The sequence below is a fragment of the Bemisia tabaci genome, chromosome 10 (assembly GCF_918797505.1).
Source record: "Bemisia tabaci chromosome 10, PGI_BMITA_v3".
Lineage (NCBI taxonomy): Eukaryota > Metazoa > Arthropoda > Insecta > Hemiptera > Aleyrodidae > Bemisia > Bemisia tabaci.
Genome location: NC_092802.1, coordinates 28027443 through 28046946, shown reverse-complemented (window position 1 = coordinate 28046946; position 19504 = coordinate 28027443). Strand labels below are relative to the sequence as shown.

At 39.1% G+C, this 19504-nt stretch overlaps 1 protein-coding gene across 2 annotated transcripts in view; it reads right to left on the bottom strand.

Moving 5' to 3' along the window:
- hig (locomotion-related protein hikaru genki) overlaps nucleotides 1–19504 on the bottom strand; it is a gene marked incomplete in the record, with an annotated part of 286062 nt that overhangs the window by 9049 nt on the left and 257509 nt on the right. For both annotated transcript variants that reach the window (XM_072305530.1, XM_072305531.1), the window contains 4 exon segments: nucleotides 12533–12676; nucleotides 13268–13402; nucleotides 16612–16785; nucleotides 19388–19504. In XM_072305530.1, the coding sequence (XP_072161631.1) occupies nucleotides 12533–12676; nucleotides 13268–13402; nucleotides 16612–16785; nucleotides 19388–19504 (570 nt within the window).

Sequence of the window (19504 nt, the reverse complement as noted above, 5' to 3'; positions counted from 1 at the left end):
ATAACGTCACTAGACGGCGCGTTTTCTCATTTTTGAATCTATTTTACACTATTTCCCTTAACCAAAAAAAGTTATAAAAAACACTGCAAAATCAGCCCTATACGCTCTTTCAGATGAAGCAATAAAAAGCGTGCAAATTCTCCATTGCGGGGAATCGCTTCCGACTAGGAATGAACATTCCTGACAAAATGATGTAACTATCGCGATGGACTTTGCCGTCCATAAGACTCAATGCTCTCCCCGGCTCATATTTAAGTTTAGTTACGCCCATTTTTCTACGTCACGTCGCCCCCAGTTCCATTCTCCGGTGTCCAAAGGTATCCGGAACATGGGATGTCCATGAAAGGAAAGGGGAGATCGCCGGCTGAGCAATTAAACAATGAAAGCAATTAAACAGCCGCCGGAGTACACATGCTGCGAGGACTGAGACACCCCCTAAACCGTCGTGCTAAGGAAAAACGCCGCAAGAGTCTTCAGGCGTTGCTAAATTTCCTCTGGCAAATTGCTAATTTTCGGGAAAATTTTTGAATATTTTCCGCCAATTTCTCAGATAATTTTGTTCGTATTTTGATCTAAAGTGTGTTTTTCCTTGGCTCGACGGAGTATACAATTGCAACCATCACTGAGTGGATGGTATGACTGCACGTGATTAAAAGTGAGACAAGAAGTTGCTGCGCTGTGAAAGTCGTTGCTGTTAATGTTGCATACACACGTATTTGAAGGCGACTTATCCAGCGGCATATTCCCTGATGTCGAGAGATTCATCCCTTTCATCTCAATGAAAGTATTGGTCACAATATAGGTACACTGCGGTGCTAAGGAAAAACGTCGTATGAACCTTTGGGCGTTGCCAAATTTTCTCTGGCAAATCAATAATTTTCAGGAATATTTTTGAATATCTTTCTGCCAATTTCTCTGATAATTTTTTTTTCTGTAATTTGGTCTAAAATGTCTGAAAATTTCAAGGAAAAATATCAATAATTTTCCTCAAAAATAAACATATTATCCACATAAATTTGGCAGCCCTCGAATGTTCATACGGCGTTCTTCCTCAGCACGGCAGTAAAGCACAGCGCATTCTTGGTGGCCAAAACCCGCGCCGCGATCCCTCTGCTGATCTAACTTTCGTCTAACTTTCGTCGATCTAATGACGTTCATTTTAGCAAGTAGCCGAATATCCATTATTTGAATATCCAATGGACCACCAGACGAGGCCTGAAACCAACTATTGCAATGTCTACTGTGCGGAAAAAGTACGGATACATCAAAAAGCACGGATTTCGGAAGGTCTGTACGGAAGTACGGGAAAGGTACGGAAATTCCAGCTTTTCGTGATTAAACTCTGAAGGTGATTCGACGAACGCCATTTTTTGTGTCAGAGCGACGTGCGATATATTGCATCGATTCGTTCCATAATTTCAGCTATCATTTTTTTCGAATTTTGAGATCGCACTTCTGTTAATTGTCACGAGACTGAAGAATTCCTGTACCAAATTTTACAAAGAACTTCAACGTAATAAATGGCGTGGTACTTTCAGAGGAAAATCATCACATTCGAGTGCCGTTTCGATATCGGTATCGAAAGCAATATTTTTCCTCTAGAAAAACCCTGCCTTTATTTTAAACAATGAGGAGACTGGGAAAATGCATTCCTTCGATCGCGACGTTGGTATTTACCAATCGTTTTTTATTAAACTTCCAGAAAACTACCTGGCAATGTTAACCGAAGGCTAGGGTTATTTTCTGATTATTACTTCCCGCATCAACCAAACTTTGGTGTTGAAATTTCTCTCTGTGTAAGCAAGATATACATTCAACGCAAGACACGTGTTTTAGCAAAGATAGTAATATTTTCTGGTTTACCTGTAAAATTGCAGGCAAAATAACACTTAGCGTACCCTGAATCCTCTCTTCTTTCCCTCTAAATTTTTAGGAGAGGCGTGTTGAATGACGTTGCGAAAGTGGCGCGATCTGGCAACACCTTAGGCATTATTAGGCGGGTGCCGTTGGCCATTGACAAATTTGTTCGGAACTGCTTTAATCGTGTCCCGCGATGCTGCATAAAACGGATATCGACGGTGAAACTACCAAACCACGTATCTCGTTTGCGACGTCGGAGACTTCTGTCATACTTTATTTTTTAAATGAAAAACTACTTAATATCAGTCTTGAAATTTCTAGGATTTTTCCTCACGTGCGGAGAAAATTTCAGAAATTTTCAAGAATGATGTTGATTTGGTCACTTAAAAAAAAAAAATGTGAGCGTAGATTTTTAAACACCGCAAACGAGATACGTGGTTTGGTAGTTTCACCGTCGATATGTGATTTCGGTTGGGAGGGTGTCGTGAGTTCGCTGCTCACATTATCGCACCTCCATTATGTGAGGGGAGGGAACAACCCAAGAAAAATTGCGATATTGATTCGGTCGAAACTTTGGTAATTGCTCCGACGGAGGGCTGGGCCAACGCCGTTGGGAATATGCTCCGTTTGTATTGTGGTGGGGGGGGGGGGGGTCGTCAAAGACAGTTTAGCTGCTCCACTTTTGGGGGAGAGGAATTAAGTTTAATGCGCCTATCTTAACTCTAACAGGGTGTTTCCTGTACGGAAAAAGTACGGATACACTGAGGAAACTCGTGTTTCGGAGGGTCTGCACGGGAGTACGGAAAAGGTACGGAAAAAACTCGGATCTTCCAGACTCTTAAAAACATCGACAAGAACTCTTGATGAACCTTTCAATCAAGAACTCTTCGGATTTCGTTTTGATTCAATCCGATTTCAAGAGTATTTTTTTTGAATGTTTTCAAGGTCTGGACTCTAGATCAATGTGTTTTTTTTAGTTACGAATCGAGCTTTTCTGATAAACTATCAAAATGATGTACATTGGATTTACCCTATCTCATGAGTTTTTCAGTTGAATTATTCGGGATATTTTTGTGTATTATTGTCAATCTATCGATTATAGGTGCTTTCTCAGCGGTGCTATAGAAGATCGATTACCTTAAACAGCTTAGCAACACTGGAAAAAAACACATTAGACCTCTAGAGTCCAGACTCTTAAAAACATCGACAAGAAAAAGTACTCTTAATTCAATCAGAATCTAGCTTAAATCAAGAACCAAGCCTCTTAATTTAAGCGGATTTCGTTTTGATTCAAGCAAAAATCCAATGGAATCAAGAGTATTTTTTTCTTGTCAATGTTTTCAAGAGCGTCTCGACGCTAGATCCAATGTGTTTTTTGTTCGAGTGAATCTTCATAAAATCGTGATTCTGAGGACTTTCATAGAGGATAACTTGGCAACGGTGGAATTCCAGATCACTCAATTTTTAGTCTATCCAGTCACTTGTATCTCTAGTGTGTAACAGATTCATTCCTTGGTCCCAATAATATTACCTACGAGCGGTTTCATTCCGAGAATTTGGCATCCTATGAAGATTTGATGAGTCCCCGTTACGATGAAATGTACGTGCTTAACGATGCGTTAACGGAGGAACTTACGTCGGGGGTTTTATTGCTGTGAATAAACCCAAATGAATAGAATGTAATCCCTACCTCTAATTCAATGTGCGATCACGAGTATTCCTGCAATGTATCCATTCTTGAACTCTTCAGCTACATTCTCCGCAACGTCTCTTTTATGTGAGAGGAAATACCTTGCGATGATGCGCAGAGTGGAGGCATGGATATCGACAAAATATGTTTTCAGAGAGAATTTCGAGTATTGAACCCAGATCGGTTTATAGATTAGAAGGAGCGAGGTGAATAAGCCTATTGCGAATGTCAGCTAGAGTAAAAAAAAGAGTTATCTCCTTTGTTAAGGTGATTCGACGAACGCCATTTTTTGTGTCAGAGGAATGTGCGATCTATCGCATCGATTCGTTCCATAATGTCAGCTACTTGTCATTTTTTTCGAATTTTGGATTCGCACTTCTGTTGTCATGGGTCTAAAGAATCCATGTACCAAATTTAACAAAGAAATAAAGCGTGGTTTTTTTAGAGGAAAAATATCGCACTCGATACTGATATCGAAACTCCACTTGAATGCGATATTTTTCCTCCAAAAAAACCACGCCTTCATTACGTTGAATTTCTTTGTTAAATTTGGTACATGAATTTTTTAGACTCATGACAACAGAATTGCGATTCCAAAATTCGAAAACAATTACAAGTAGCTGAAATTATGGAACAAATCGATGCGATGGATCGCACGTCTCTCTGACACCAAAAACGGCGTCCGTCGAATCACCTTGAATGGCTCCAAAATCATGATGAGCACATCGGGAAACACTAAAATGTACTCATAACTTTTAAATTGGCGTTTAAAACGTGCGTTTTCGAAGCTTCCCGCTTCAAAAACTATCCTAAGGCACAGGTGAACATTTCGTAAGATGAGTCGTTCCATCCAACCCCTGCGCACTAGGATGCATACGTATTATTCAATTGGCAATTTGGCAACGTCTGAAAGCTCATACGGCGTTTGTCCTTAGCACGGCAGTGCTGTCTACGATAACCAAGTCCGGGAATTTCAGGGAAAGTCGAGTTTGATTACCTGACAAATTTTTTACAATTTTTTTCTTTGCTTCATAGTCAAGCATTAAGTTTTTCCGTGAGACAGTAAAAAACTACTTAGACGGTCATTTAATTTTCCCAGAACCTTACACCATACACGCACGTTTTTTTAGCGGTGACGGGGCGTGAATGATCGATTATCGATATTTCCCCATTTGAAGCTATGGTAAAGAATCGATTATATAGATGTTCGCTGCGAACACCCTGTATATCGATCCTTCTTCACAGGTTTATATGGCAGATCAATCGATTTATATAGCAAAGCACGCCACGCCACTGTTTTTTAGCACTCTGACGCACGAACCGAACAAGTAAGTACATTACCGTGTCGAGAAAAAATGTCATACGAACATTCGTGGGTTGTCAAATTTTTATAAAAATACAATTTCACTTACTTCAGCTGTTAACCTGCCTAATATAAGTTATCTAAATATGAATTTGGTCTTTAGAGGCTCAAATTATTGCCTTGAAACAGTGCAGAATGCCTAATCCTTGTCTTAGCTCCCCGGTAAAAATTGGCGATTATAGCTGCGTTTCAAAATACCATAGGAATTCTTACAGTCGGCTAAAAAAGGCTACACAAAATCATATAGCTGGCTGTAGAATGTGGAGAAAATCATACGGCCGGGCTATACGAAGCGATAACAAATTATGCAGCCGGGCTATAGTTCCTATCGCCGGGCTTTACACTTTATTGCCTGGCTGTTGCTTTTTCGTCATCGATTATAAAAGGCTATAAGAAATTGTGTAGAAATTCGTGTGCTTTGGAAATCGATAAGTTTATTACGGAACCACCTTAATATTTTCAAAACACACATCATATTTTCCTTTAATACATATTTTTTTTCATCAATTAAAATGAGAACAATCCATACAGGATGTGCAAACATTTCAAAATCATGAGTTGAAAATGCTGACTCCGCCAGATTAAATATTAGAGCCTAGCACAAAGCGGAGCGGCGACGCACTGGCGCCTACAAACCTAACAGGGATACTTCACGCATTGCGCAACGCGTGAAGTATCCCTGTTAGGTTTGTAGGCGCCAAAGCGCGTTTCGCGCTAGCTGCCCGCCTGCCGCGCCGCAGCGTGCCACGGCGCTTGAAGCAACTATTTCACACCAGAGGTATTGCACAGTATCATACGAAACTGAAGGCGCTCTAATATATTAGTAATGGCAGGCATCCATCAAAAGTACGGAGCTTTCCTCGGAAAATAAATCAAGATACTACGGCCTAAAAAGAGGGCAGTAGTCCAAAAACTCACCAAGTCCTAGCATCCGTAATTAGTAACGTTTAGCATACACTTTATCGCCTGGCTGTTGCTTCATCGCCATCGGCTATAAAAGGCTATAAGGAATTGTGTAGCCGGCTATAGAAGGTATTGGAAATCTTACAGCCGGCTGTAGGTCTATGGTATTTTGGAACACAGATTCTACTGCCAATTTTTACCAGGGAAGTAAATGTGGTATTAACAGCACTCGCTCGAATTCTAGGAATTTGCTCGGGAGGAGTTGAAACCTCAGAATAATGTAGAGTAATTTTGAAAGAAACAAAAAATGCTGAGAAAGGATAAGATAAGCGTCTCAAAATCAAACACAGGGCAGTGAATGAGCATCAAAGCATTTTGAAATTCAGGTGAGCATTTATTCTCGCAAGAGAGAGACCTTTTTTGCTCTCCGAATTTGCTCTCTTACCTCTTTTGATCTCGGCGATTAGAGGGAAAATTGTTTCTCCACCGAAGCAGTCAAATTTTTTATAAAATAACAAGTTTTCGTTCCACCCAACCAACTTTTACTCAAGAGTCGGGTTATTGTTGTTGATGGAGTATCGTTTATCGAAGCTTTAACCGTAATCCTCTTATGTTCCTTGCTTATTAGACTATTTAAATGAGAGGTACAATCCATTATGATCTGGACCAATAAGATCCACCGGAAAATATGCATTGTAGGGCCTGTGACTTAATGAAGGTGGATACTTTTAATTACATCTCGTATTTCCAGAATTTTTAAAATTATAATTAATGTCGTTAGTAATTATTCCGCAGAGGATTTTATCCATAGACAAAATGTTTTATTTCGTCGCATTAAAGTAGTACCTAAAATCCAACATGTTTGACCATACGAAGAGTGAAGCTGTAGGTCTAACTCATTCATCTCTGGCTCAATGATTACGTGTCCGCGCGGTACAACGTTAAGAAACAACGCATTTTTTTTTAATAGGCAAAATTTATAGAAATAATTGCCCCATTCGCTTTAAACGCGCGGTCGAAAATTGACCTAGTTGACCCTGTTGTCGTCTTCATATAAGCAAGGAATATTGAGTGCCCCACCAAACCTGGAGGCAAACAAATGCAGAGGTTTGGAATATCTTGCAACAAAGAGAGCGGCTACCTTACTTAGCCATTTAATTCGAGGCTCAAAACTTCGTGTAAAACCGTCAAAATTACATTATCCTTTGAGGAAGGGTTTGGCGCAACCAAGGAATTCCGCCCCAGTGGGCTCAGAGAGTTTTAAAAGAAACTTAATTCATTAATGTTTATTTTTAATTAAATATTTTCCCAAACACGTCCTATCTTTTTCTCTCTCGCAGAGGCAGGGGATATGTCTTAATGGGTGAGATTCTTCCAGCAGAGGCAATTAAAAGCTTTTATCTAAAGACGCATTGAATTAAGTTAAATGGAGGATGGTTGCCTTAAGACCTAACTACAGGAGGCCTTCTAGCCACATTTGCCAAATCTAATTTAGCGATTGAGGGTATTGAGTTTTCGAATACGACACATAACTCTCTTAATTTATTATACAGATATTTTTAAAATATCCACACATGATGTGTAAAATTCTAGAAGTTAAAACTTTTTTTCTAAAACCTCATAGTCGTAGAAAATTAATCTAACACTCGTTGAAGATTGACTCTCCAGGTTATTTATCACAACGAATTGTGGTAGCAGGGAAAATTTACTTAACGACTTCAAAAAGACGGAAAGAGAATTTTGTTCATCTCTAGTACCAAAATGTGTATAATCACTAAATATATGGATTTTGCAATTGATAGATTCAATTATTCTGTCCAAAGTAATTCCTAAAGTACTATATCTACTTCTAAATTATAAAATCACCACAATTTTTTGTTCAAATTATTTACTGATCGTCGAACAGTATGCAAAAGATGCTGGTTGAAAGAAAACTCCCTTGATAAAAAGTACAATCTTCAGACAAAATGGTTTTCATTCTTTTAGAGCAAATAGTAGTTCAACGCTCTTTAACCCGCAGTATGGCGAGGCGTGAATAATTGACTATCGATATTTCCCCATTTGAAGCTTTAGTATAGCATCGATTATTGAAATGTTCGTTGCGAACACCCTGTTTATCGATCCTTTTTCATAGGTTCAAATGACAGATCATTCGAGACATCCCAAAGCGCCACTGATTAACGCAGCTGACGATTGATTCGAAGTCGGAAGATACAAATTACACGTATGGCAACAATTAAAATTGTGTATTGTATCTGAATCGTGCGAAACCTTCGCACAAGTTTCGCAGAAGTTTTCGACACTCGCGTGTAAATTGAGGGGCGCGTAGTTCCCCTTTTTTTTGCCTTTCGTCGCGTGAGTTCATATCGCATCATTAAGGTGACATCTGACTCGGAAAAAATAGTGATTACAGAAAATACTATGAAATTGATCATACCCTTCACGAGGAAAAAGGAATTTTAATGCTCCTAGTAAATTGCAGAATGCAGATCCTTTCTTCGTTCTAAGTCTGTGTTACAATGTTCTTTTTGAGCAGCAGCGGATCCAGCAATTTGGCAGCACCAGATTTCCTCCATTTAAGCCTATGCTAAATAATCGCGATTCTTGTCGGAGCACCTGACCTCTCCAAGAATCGATACAGTTCCATGGGTTTAAACGGAGAAAAGAACATGTTGCCCATTTGCTGGATCCGCCAATGTTTCGTGGCAACAGTTCTGTTGGCTTTCATAACATTGCTGATCGGGACGGTGAATGCTGTTGTAGTGGCGAGGCGTTGATGATGTTGGCTGAAGGTGCTAGACACGAACACTGAAAAAAAAGGTTTGCTAATTCACCGATTTTGGGTGGAGCAAAATTTGCTTCACTTCGTAAAGCTTTCTTATCCGTGCACGGTGTTGAATCAAGTGAACGACTAGCACGGATTGCTACACCGATTTGCTACATCTTCGCGCCTTCATGCAGTTAATCTTGCATCGAGTGGCTTGGAAGTGTAACTGCATTTTTTGGTATTGGTACTTTACGAACAGTGAAAATAGCTCAATATTTAGGCTGAAATAGCGGAATTTACGGAAAAATAGCGAAATTTACGGAAGAATAACTAAAAAGGTAACAGACGTAGCTTTTCAGAGAGCAAAATCACCTACACGCGTGTGTGTAAGTTAGCTGAAATTTGTGTAGCGATTTCACCTGCATGGTTTGCACATTCGTTTTTTAGCTACACCATGCCATGAAATACCCGCGTGCAAGGCAAATTCAGCAATATTTTTTTTTCAGTGTTGACACGAAGCCATAAAACCAGCAGAAAAAGAGGGAAAAAGTGGAGGGTAGATTATAAAAATGGCGTTATTTTTTCTGGTTTTATGTTTTTGTTTGTATTTTTTGCCAGCGTTCTTAGTTTTGCAGTGAACCATTGTTCATTGTTAGCACTTATATTGTGCTCGAGAGTTGATATTGTCAGACTTCCCTCATTTCATTCGTATTTCTATTGAAATTTTGAAGAAAAATTGTACTGCGTAGTGCGTCACCCCGCCTGATGGCACATTATTTCATCTCCGCGTTGTTCGGCGCGATCCTCGTTCGAACCTGTCATTTTTCACATAGGAATCTTCTTTACATTCTAGTTTGACAAAAAGAGGAATTTTGAGAGCGAGGGATAATCAAAGCATCAAGCAATTTTTTACAAAATGGCGGAAAATGCGTTTTTTGACTACTCGCCGACGGACACGCATGCAACTTCTGCCGTGCTTTAGAAAAACGCCGTCTGAACCTTCAGATGTTGCCGTATTTCCCCAAAGAAAAACCAAATTTACTGGAAAAATTGTGAATAGTTTTCTTTGAATTTTTCGGACAGTTTTGTTCGCAATTTAATTTAAAATATCTGAACATTTTAAGGAAAAATACGCATGATATTCCTGAAAAATACTTATTTTGAGCGTCATTGCTGGCTAATAGTTCACTGAAGGAGGGAGAACGATTGTGCAGTGATTAATTAAGACTACTCAGAGGAATGGGAGGCGAGGGTTATATATGACAAGGATTTAACGAGAACTGAGGGGAGTTAACCGCGGATTTCCAAGAAAAATGGACAGGAATGTAAATTAGCCCGCGAGCATTGTTGCCAGCGGCATTTCGCTGAAGAGGTAAAGGAGACCGCATATGAGATAAGGAAACACCCAAAGACTATATTCATAGTCGTTCCTCAAATGGAGAAATTGCATGCACGTTTTTTATTGCTTCGTCATCTGAAAGGGCTTAAAGAGCTGATTTCACAGTATTTTTTTATGGGTTTTTTCTGATATGGGATATAGTGTGAAAGTAGATTATATAGATGGTATACGCGCAATGTGTGAAGTATTCATGCGGTCTCGTAGGCGCTTATTTGCGTCTCTCTTCAACTGGACGGTCTTTGGCGCAATGCGTGAAGTGTTCCTGCGGTATTGTAGGCGTACTTTGTTTAGTGGTCCATTTCACAAATTCACGATAGGATCGAGAAAGTTCGGGATCAATGGAGAATTTGCATGCACATTTCTTATTGCTTCGTCTGAAAGTGTTTAAAGAGCTATTTTACGGTATTTTTTATATTTTTTTTCTGATATGGGAAATAGTGTAAAAATAGATTTAAAAGCGAGAAAATGCACCGCCTAGTGACGTCATTAGGCGGAATTTTACATTTCAACACATGTATTTTAGCAGATTAGATCATTTTGTCGAATCTTCTCCAATAATTGTTCAATTCATGAGCCAATGGTATCCTCGTGTTCAGCTCACTCAGCAGTTCCCACTTAAACACGAAATTTATCAAATTTCAGACACCTGCAAATTCTCTGTTCCTCCTTTCCTTACAAGGACTCATGGTTTACATAACGATTACGTGAGGATGAGGTCGTTGGATATCTTTGACATTGCATCATCAAATGAACTCTTCTTCCTAACTTCGAGTTTGTAGCAGCTTAACTTAGAAAATGCACAATGAGAGAAAGTAGACGAGTTCTTTTCTCATCGGTTTTCATCTTTTTTCTTGAACTTCCAAACGCGCCTACATCTGTAGAAAATTTTGTTATGTTAATGCCGTCAAAGCAAAAATTAATACGTTTCATATTAGCTGGGTTCTTTCTAGATTTTTTCATAACCTCTGGTGCGCCATCCATTTATAAAAATTTTATTTTTCACTTTGAATACAGACTGACAGCTGCGCGCTTCTCAAACGTATTAGAACTTTCCCGCTAGTTTTCAGTATGAGGTGGCAACTGCGATAAAAAATCCAACAAGATAGGCTCCAATTACATAATTAAATCTACGGGCTCACCACGTTCTATATCCGGGCAAACCCCGTCTCGTTAATCAGAGAGGTAATTTTCGCGCTTTTTAAAAATCTTAACATCGTCAAATTACAAGTCTATAGAGTTAGTATCGCTTCCTCCAACGTATCAACTATGGTTGAATTAAATTGTATTAGATATATGTAGTAACATACACTGATAATAATATTCGTGTTCTTGTGTTACGTTTGGCTAGCGTAGGAAGTGTAACACAAATCAACCCGCACTCTGCGTTGATTTTAGTACAGTTTGTGGTTAATTTAGCGCAGACGAAAACAGTAGAAAGACTCGAAATCCCCAGAGTTATAACCGAAGGCTTGGGTTATATTGTGTTTATACCTCCCGTATCATCCAAACTTTTGTTTGATTTCTCTTTGTATAGAAAATTCTTGAAATTGGTCCGCACCGAATCTTTGTCCGTGCTTAAATCTCGATTTTGTTTGATCTCTCAAAAATCTCCGCTCCTCTGCTGATGTAATAGTTTTTTTTTTTTTTTTTTTTTTTTTTTTTTTTTTTTTTTTTTTTTTACAAGCTTACACAGAAGCAAGTCAGATTTTTTATACCTAGGTAACATTAAGTCGATACAACGAAGTTTGCAGTGGCGATTCTTGAAAGTTGGTAACACTATGTTCTCTCAATTTAATTCCTACTTATTTAACTGTAATGCCAATAGAAGGAGGAAACTCAGCGATCCTTAGACTATGAACTAATACCATTAACATTTTAAGCAACTTTATCTGACTGAGCTTTATCTTGTCTGGTACGGTCATGTCAAGAGGATGACGGAAGAGAGGCTGCCAAAAAAGATGCTCGATTGGGTTCCTCCCGGGAGGAGACGAAGGGGACGCCCAGTGAGAGGGTGGCGACAGGGGGTATTAAATGAAATGAGGGAGTGTCAACTCCCTGATGACCTGTGGAAAAACCGAGTTTTGTAGCGATTAGGCGTTGCGCAGCGCCAAAGAGCGCTATAAAAGCGACTCATGTATGTATCTGGCTGAGTTTAAATTGATTAATGTAAAAAACACTGTATCAAATCATCAAAGTATACATATGTAACTCATAAAATAAAAGAAGAATACATTTAATCTAATTCTTAATCGGTAAATAACCTTGGCTACAATGACAATAAATCATCATTTTTCCATTCAACCTAACTATATTCAAATAAATTGTATCGATTTAAAAGATATAAACAAAAGAAAAAGTAAATAAGTTAAAAAATTTTAAATTTTGAAAAATCTTTTCAATAAAAATTGAAATCTCTGCAGTATGTGACACTATCGATTCTTGGTTAAGCAGTTTGTTTAACCGGGAAACGATTTATGTTAATAGATTTGAAAAGAGGAGAAACAGCGCTGCCAACTTTCAAAATCTCCACTGAAAGGTTGTTGTACTTACCTGAGCTTTGACAGGTTATGTTGGGGGATCCGTCGAGTCGGAAGCCGAGCGGACAATAGAATGTGGCCGTCTGCCCCAGTTTTTGCCCCTCGATTCTGGCTCGCACATACGCGTCTGGGAAGACTAATGCTGTACACTGTACATCTGTAAACATTTAATCAGTAAGATACACAAAATCAAAACACAACCCGAATACCATGCGGTATGGGATGGTAGACTAGTGTTTCAATGGTTAAAGTCAAAAAATGACTAGCTCAGATTGCAACAGTTTAAACCTCCACTCACGTTTTATTGTTTTTAAGAAAACCCGATCGCAATGGAAGGGCTCGGAAGACGAAGGCACATAAATGCATTTTTTCCTATTTCGAGAAATACGTGTTTGAAATATCGAAACTACGTGGATTCCTTTGGCAGAGAGAAAGTTCAAACTGACTTTTTGATGATTAAAAATTGGAATTTGGGAGCGAATTTTTCACAGAATATGCATTAAGACTAGATTCACTTAAAACCATAAATATCTAATTATTTTTAAAAAATGCATTTATACGCCTTGTCCTCCCATTGTAATTTTTTGTGAGTAATGTTCACTCATTCTAAAGAAAGAAAAATAAACAAAGAAACATCATTATGGTAATTTTTAGCAGGATAGTGAGGTCGAAAGTTCGAAGAAAATAATCCACAGCAACAAATACTTCCTCAGAAATTTTGGCCTCCAGTATCTTTGATGCGACTTACCTGAGACTCTTAGAATAATACTATTTGTAAGGCCATGCGGTGTAGAGCAGGTGTAAACACCAGCATCTTGATTCTTAACGTAGTGTATGGAGAGTCTGTACTTCGAGTCCTTTTCCTCTTCTGCAACAGCCCACCCTGCATTCGAATGGAATATACGAAAAAAAAACTCATTTTAGCTGAGAGTATCACAAAGATAGGAAGGAGCACGTAAGATAGGATTTAATTGAGAATGAACTTAGACCAGCAAAGCATATGCCCTATTTTTTGGGGGAAAAAATTGCTCAGCTTTTATGTGTACCCTGGTCGAGGGTGTACTCTGTCGTGCTAAGGGAGAACGCCGTATAAACATTCGAGAGTTGCCAAATTTCCTCCAATAAAATGTTTATTCTTTAGGAGAGTTATGAATACTTTCTCTTGAATTGTTCAGATAATTTAGATCTGATTGTGAATAAAATACTCAGAGAAAGCAAAAGAAAAATATACATAGAATCTCCTGAAAAATAATATTTCATCCAAGGAAATTTGGCAACGTCTGAAGGCTCATACGGCGTTCTTCCTTAGTACGGAAGTGCTAGGTGCCGGACTTCTCCTACTTTGCCCGGGAGGCCTCAAAAATAGCCACATTTTCGACAAATTCGCTTCAATTCAATATAATGATTTTAGTTCTTAGCATGTTCGAAGGGCAAGCAGGTGACTTTGCGCTCATGGTCAAATTGCAAAAAATTTACCGAAGAATTATAAAATTGTTGATACCATTTTGGGCATGAACAGAAAGAGATCCAATGCAAGATGGACTTATATAAGTGCATCTCAAACTAAACTCCGATGTCACCTAAAAGTAGCCGTGTAGGGATTTCTTCTGAGAACTTAAAACATTTTACGGCTCAAAGGAAACATTTTGTGCGTACGTGTCTTTTTCTATAATTTTGTCAGAGGATCCACCCGGAAATGACGATGAAAAACATTTATTAGACGTGCGCTTTCCCTGGTCCCAGAGCTTGTTATAAGATCAGCTCATTTCTTTCTCCCGAGGAGATTTTAAACAATATTTTTTCTCGACATTCGCAAGAGTCTCCTTACAGCCGCTGGCGATCAGAGAGTCTGCCACGCCATCCGACTTTTGACATAAGGGCGTATCTCGATTCTTACGTCAGCCATGTTTTACGTTTGAATCTACGCTTTCCATGGCTCATACGGAAACCGAGATACGTTCTTACGTCAGAGGGGCGACGATTTTAGCAGCTTAGAATCCACGAGCTTTCCTTTTTGCGTTATCCTCCGTGTTGTCAGAATTCAATTCCGTGTTTTCAGATGGAATACAACGAACGAGTTAAGGTTGAGGGATACCAACAAAATGCACCTCACTCCTATCCCGAGTAGCAGTGATCGCGATGAATAGCGATTTTATCGGTAATTGGTCAGCGCGATTAAATCGGTGGCAATACAGGGTGTCCCAGGATTAAGTACGAATATTGAGGGAGTCGATTCTTTGGGCCAAAAGAAGACATTTTTGTGGTGTAACTTTTCTTCGAAAAACGATTTCCGCGGGGACCCCATTATCCCCCTATTATCAGCTCCTATTATTCCCTATTAGTTCCTATTATCTCAAAAACGATGAGTTATAGCGTAAAAACGCAGGAGGCATTTGCTCAATACTTTTCAACGTTGAATCTTGTGGTGCCGTCAAAAATCAAAAATCTTCTAGCTTACAATTTTCATTCGGTTCCAACCAATTCCGGATTCTGGTGTTATTATTAAAACTTGGCAAATCCACGCGTAAAAAATTCGCGAGGGCTCCTCGTGGTGGCGAGGCGTGAATGATCGATTATCGATTTTTCCCCGTTTGCAGCTGTGGTAAAGTATCGATTTTTGAGGTGTTCGTAGCGATCACCCTGTTTATCGATTCTTTTCCGTATGCTGGAACGGTAGATCAATCGATACATCGCAAAGCACCCCACGCCACTGGCTCCTCGGGCATGGAGGCGCACTTAATCCTCTTACGGAGCCCTTGTGAGGGATGAGAGGTCTTAGTTTCGGACAAGGAGCATTATTCGATTATTTGCTCCGAACTACCATCATAAGCAGCTTGATATAGACGAAGTGCATCTTCGATCCTGTAAGTAACAATAGTGGTATGGCAAGACGGAATAAAACTTGCGGTAGGTTTTTGAGTTTTTCGTCGCCATTCTTTCGACCCCTTCCCCCCATTTATGCTCTTAGCCAGCAGGCTGATTATTGAACTCGATAGACAAAGCGTTAGACAAGGAAGACAGAATCAAACCTTGCGGTAGGTTTTTAAGTTTTTTGGCGCCATTGACCGCTAGAGACAAGGCACGAAGTCAAGCATTCTAAAGACATGTCTCTTAACCAAAACTTAACGTAGAATACGATTTGCGCAACGAAAAGTATTGAAAATGACTATACTGCCGTGCTAATGAAGAACGCCGTATGAAACTTTGGGCGTTGCCAAAATTCCTCCAATAAAACACGAATTTAAGGGGAAAATTGTGAATATATGTTTTTCCAATTTTTCGGACTATTTTGTCACAATTTAATCGAAAATACCTGGAAATTCCACAGAGAAATATGCATAACTTTCCTCAAAAATACACGTTATATCCAAGGAAATTTGGGAACTCTTAAATGTTCATACGGCGTTCTTCCTTAGCAGGGCAGTATAGCTTCGCAGTCCCTACAACCTAGTACGAAATGGACCACAATACAAGGTACGAATTAAAGGATTCTGATACATGCTTCTCAACCAAAATTTCACGCAGAATACGATTCGCGCAACGAAAATGACTGAAACCAACTTCTAACGAACATATTAACGTTTTAATCTCACATTTGTTACGAGGAATTTGAACTGCCCGTTCACAAGAAACTCAAAGCTGAGTACGTGAGTTAAATCGCGCACTACAACTGTTTCAGCGATATTCTCAATCGGGCAATGTTCATTTCCCACCATGTGTTGTTCAAACTATAAGCAATTTGCTATAATTGAGCCAAAGCGTCAAGATTGAGGTTGCCAGATTTTTATATCGCATAGAGACTGTCATGATAAACGTTTAGCGCGCGATGTGAATCACGTAGAGCATCGAGTTTTCATGGGCGGGTGGTTTGAATTCACGCATCAAGAATCATTAAATATCTTCGTGAGGAGTTGATTTTGGTAATTTACGTTATGCGCATCGTGTTTTACGTGAAATTTTGGTTAAGAAGCATGTATCAGAATGCTGAAATTCGTATCTTGTCTAGTGATCCATTGTTAAACCAGCAATATTATTTTTTTCCGTGCAATACCGTAGAATCCAATTGAATATTGATAGTGTCATTATCGTCACCTGTCAAGTAATTTCTGTAAGATGAGGTCCAGGACCACTCCGGCTTGCCCATCCTTCGCAAGTACAGGCAATCAAGGTGCACTATCGAACCAGAGTAGGCCGTCAGGATCCCGTTGTTCTCCACAAATGCCGACCCCAAAGGCACCTTCACCGATATCGTCGGGGGTGAATCCTCTGAAAACATACATTTTCCTTCAGTGGCGTGGCGTGCTTTGCGATTCATTGATTGATCTGACATTTAAACCTATGGAAAAGAATTTATGAACAGGGTTCTCGCAACGAACTCCATAATATTCGATTCTTTACCATAGCTTCGAATGGAGAAATATCGGTAATCGACCATTCATGCCTCGCCATTTGCGATATATAGCAAATGGGTTGTTTTTAAACGAGGATTAAAAATAAGCAAGTGGTACGGAATATAACAAATGAATATGAAGTATGCAAAACGATTATCCGGGTATCGGAACTTGGCTGTTCTGAAAACGCCTTCAAATGCGGCGTGATACCTTACGCATTCCGGAGTGATTAAATAGTTGTATCATTGCGCCTTAGAGATGCGACGGAAGATCACAATTGAAATATCCTTCATGCACGCTGGGCTTGTCGATTTCCTTTGACATTTTTGCAGTCATGAATGCATAGCTTAAGTGCGCTCCAGCTAGGATTGTATTATTAATAGATCTACCATTTAAACCGATGGAAAAGAATCGATAAACAAAGTGCGCGCAACGGACTCCTTAATAAACGATTCTTTACCACGACTCCATATGGGAAAATATCAATAACCGATCATTCAGATCGCAATTCTGTTGTCAGGATACTAAAGAATTCACTTTCCAAATTTGACAAACAAATTACACGTAATGGAAACGTGGTTATTTTAGAAGAAAAATAACGCATTGATACTGATATCGGAACTGCACTTGAATGCGATATTTTTCCTCTAAAAAAACAACGCCTTTATTACGTTGAAATTGTTCGTCAAAATTGGTACACGAATTCTTTAGTATCCTGACAACAGAATTGCGATCTCAAAATTCGAGAAAAATGACGATTTGCTTAAATAATGGAACCAATCGATGCGATATATAGCAATTCGTCCTGACACAAAATATAGGGTCCATCGAATCACCTTAACAACACTGAAGGTTATGGGACATTTCGTCAACGATTTTTTTCCGCGCACCTGTTTTTCCCAGTAATTCACGTCCACGCGTTTTTTCGGCACGGGAGTTTTGGTCCACGTCCCAGTTGAGACCCAAAGTTAATTAGCCCACATGTAAATACAAACGACTTACGCTCACGACGTTTTTGGATGAAAATATATAATGTCTTGGAAGAATGAGGGTTTGCTCGTTTTTTTTGTTTTGTCTTTTTGGTCCAACGGAGAATAATATATAGTTGAGAGTTTTGGTAAAAATGGAGGAGCGTCAATTCCATGAGACGAAATTCACTAAAACTCTCTACACCTCTTTGGTGTAACAGGACTTATTTATCTTTCAAGAAATTCCCACCTTTTTATACCTGAATCGGATAAACCTCTAGATCTCTTTGCCTCAGCTAAAGGCCCTTAGATTTTTCTGTTGTGAAATAGTTGCTTCAGGCGCCGCGCTGCCGCACGGTGGGCGGGCGGCCAGCGCGAGATGCGCATTGGCGCCTACAAACCTAAATGGATACTTCAAGCATTGCGCAGTGCGTGAAGTATCCACTTAGGTTTGTAGGCGCCAATGGGCAGTGAGCCTCTCGCGCTGGCAGCACGCCGCTCCGCTCTGTTAGGCTTTAATATTTAGCGTTTTTTAACTCATGATTTTGAAATGTTAGCACACTCTGCATTGATTATTCTCATTTAAATTGATGGTAAAAAAATATGTATCAATTTATCAAAGGAGAATAATAATATAATGTGTGTTTTTTTTTTAAATATTGGTGGTTCCGTGTCAAATTTAATGATTTCCAAAGCACTCAAATTTTTCCTTTTACAATTTGTGCTTTTATTGTGCTGCAGCGAGGTGTGCGCGCAACCAAACGCTCAAAATTTGACGTATTCGACTCTGAAAGATCGATGTACAAATGGGTTAAAACTAAATATTGCGTGCTTCTTGGTTTTTTTTCCTCTTTTATTCATTTTTCCAGTTTCTGTTGGCACAACTGCGGCTCATTGAGATTAATGGCGCTTGGAAAAGGTTTTACAAATATTTGTCACGTTTTAAAAATATAAATGTTTTCAATTATTTCGTAAAGAAAAAAATAAAAAAAAAAAATAAAAAAGTACCTATACATATGTAAGGTATATTGTACATTCAATATTTTAAGGATAGAAATTAAACCAAATATTCACCAATGAGAATTTAAAAAGATGATTCAAAAGGAGAAAGTAATATCATTTCATTTAGAAAATGAGCAACCATAACAACACCTCCTTCTCTCTCAATTTCTCATTTCCATATTGTCAATATAATTTTACATACCGACTAAAATATAACGCTTGGACCAAGTTACTGTTGCTTATTTCACGTGTGGGCGTAAACTACTAGACACAAAAGGTGCGCGGACAAAAAATCGTTGACAAAATATCCTGAAACCACACTGACAATGAATGATTTTGAATCTTCACTCTTCTTCCTCAGCACAATCACGATCTTCTGCTGCCCGTAGAGCAGGAGTGTATTGTTGTTCCTCCAGCTGGACGCATGTCAAATTCGAGGATAAAGGTTGATTGAAGTACCAAGAGAAAATACCTCAGAGTTGGGATGGTGGCAAAATATTTGCGTACCTGTGTAATTCGTAATACTAGTTGTGGGTATGCACGCTGGGAACTTGTGACTCCACACGCCATCTTCGCATACATTTATTGACTCCCCTAATAATTTGTACAGACCAAGAGGATCTT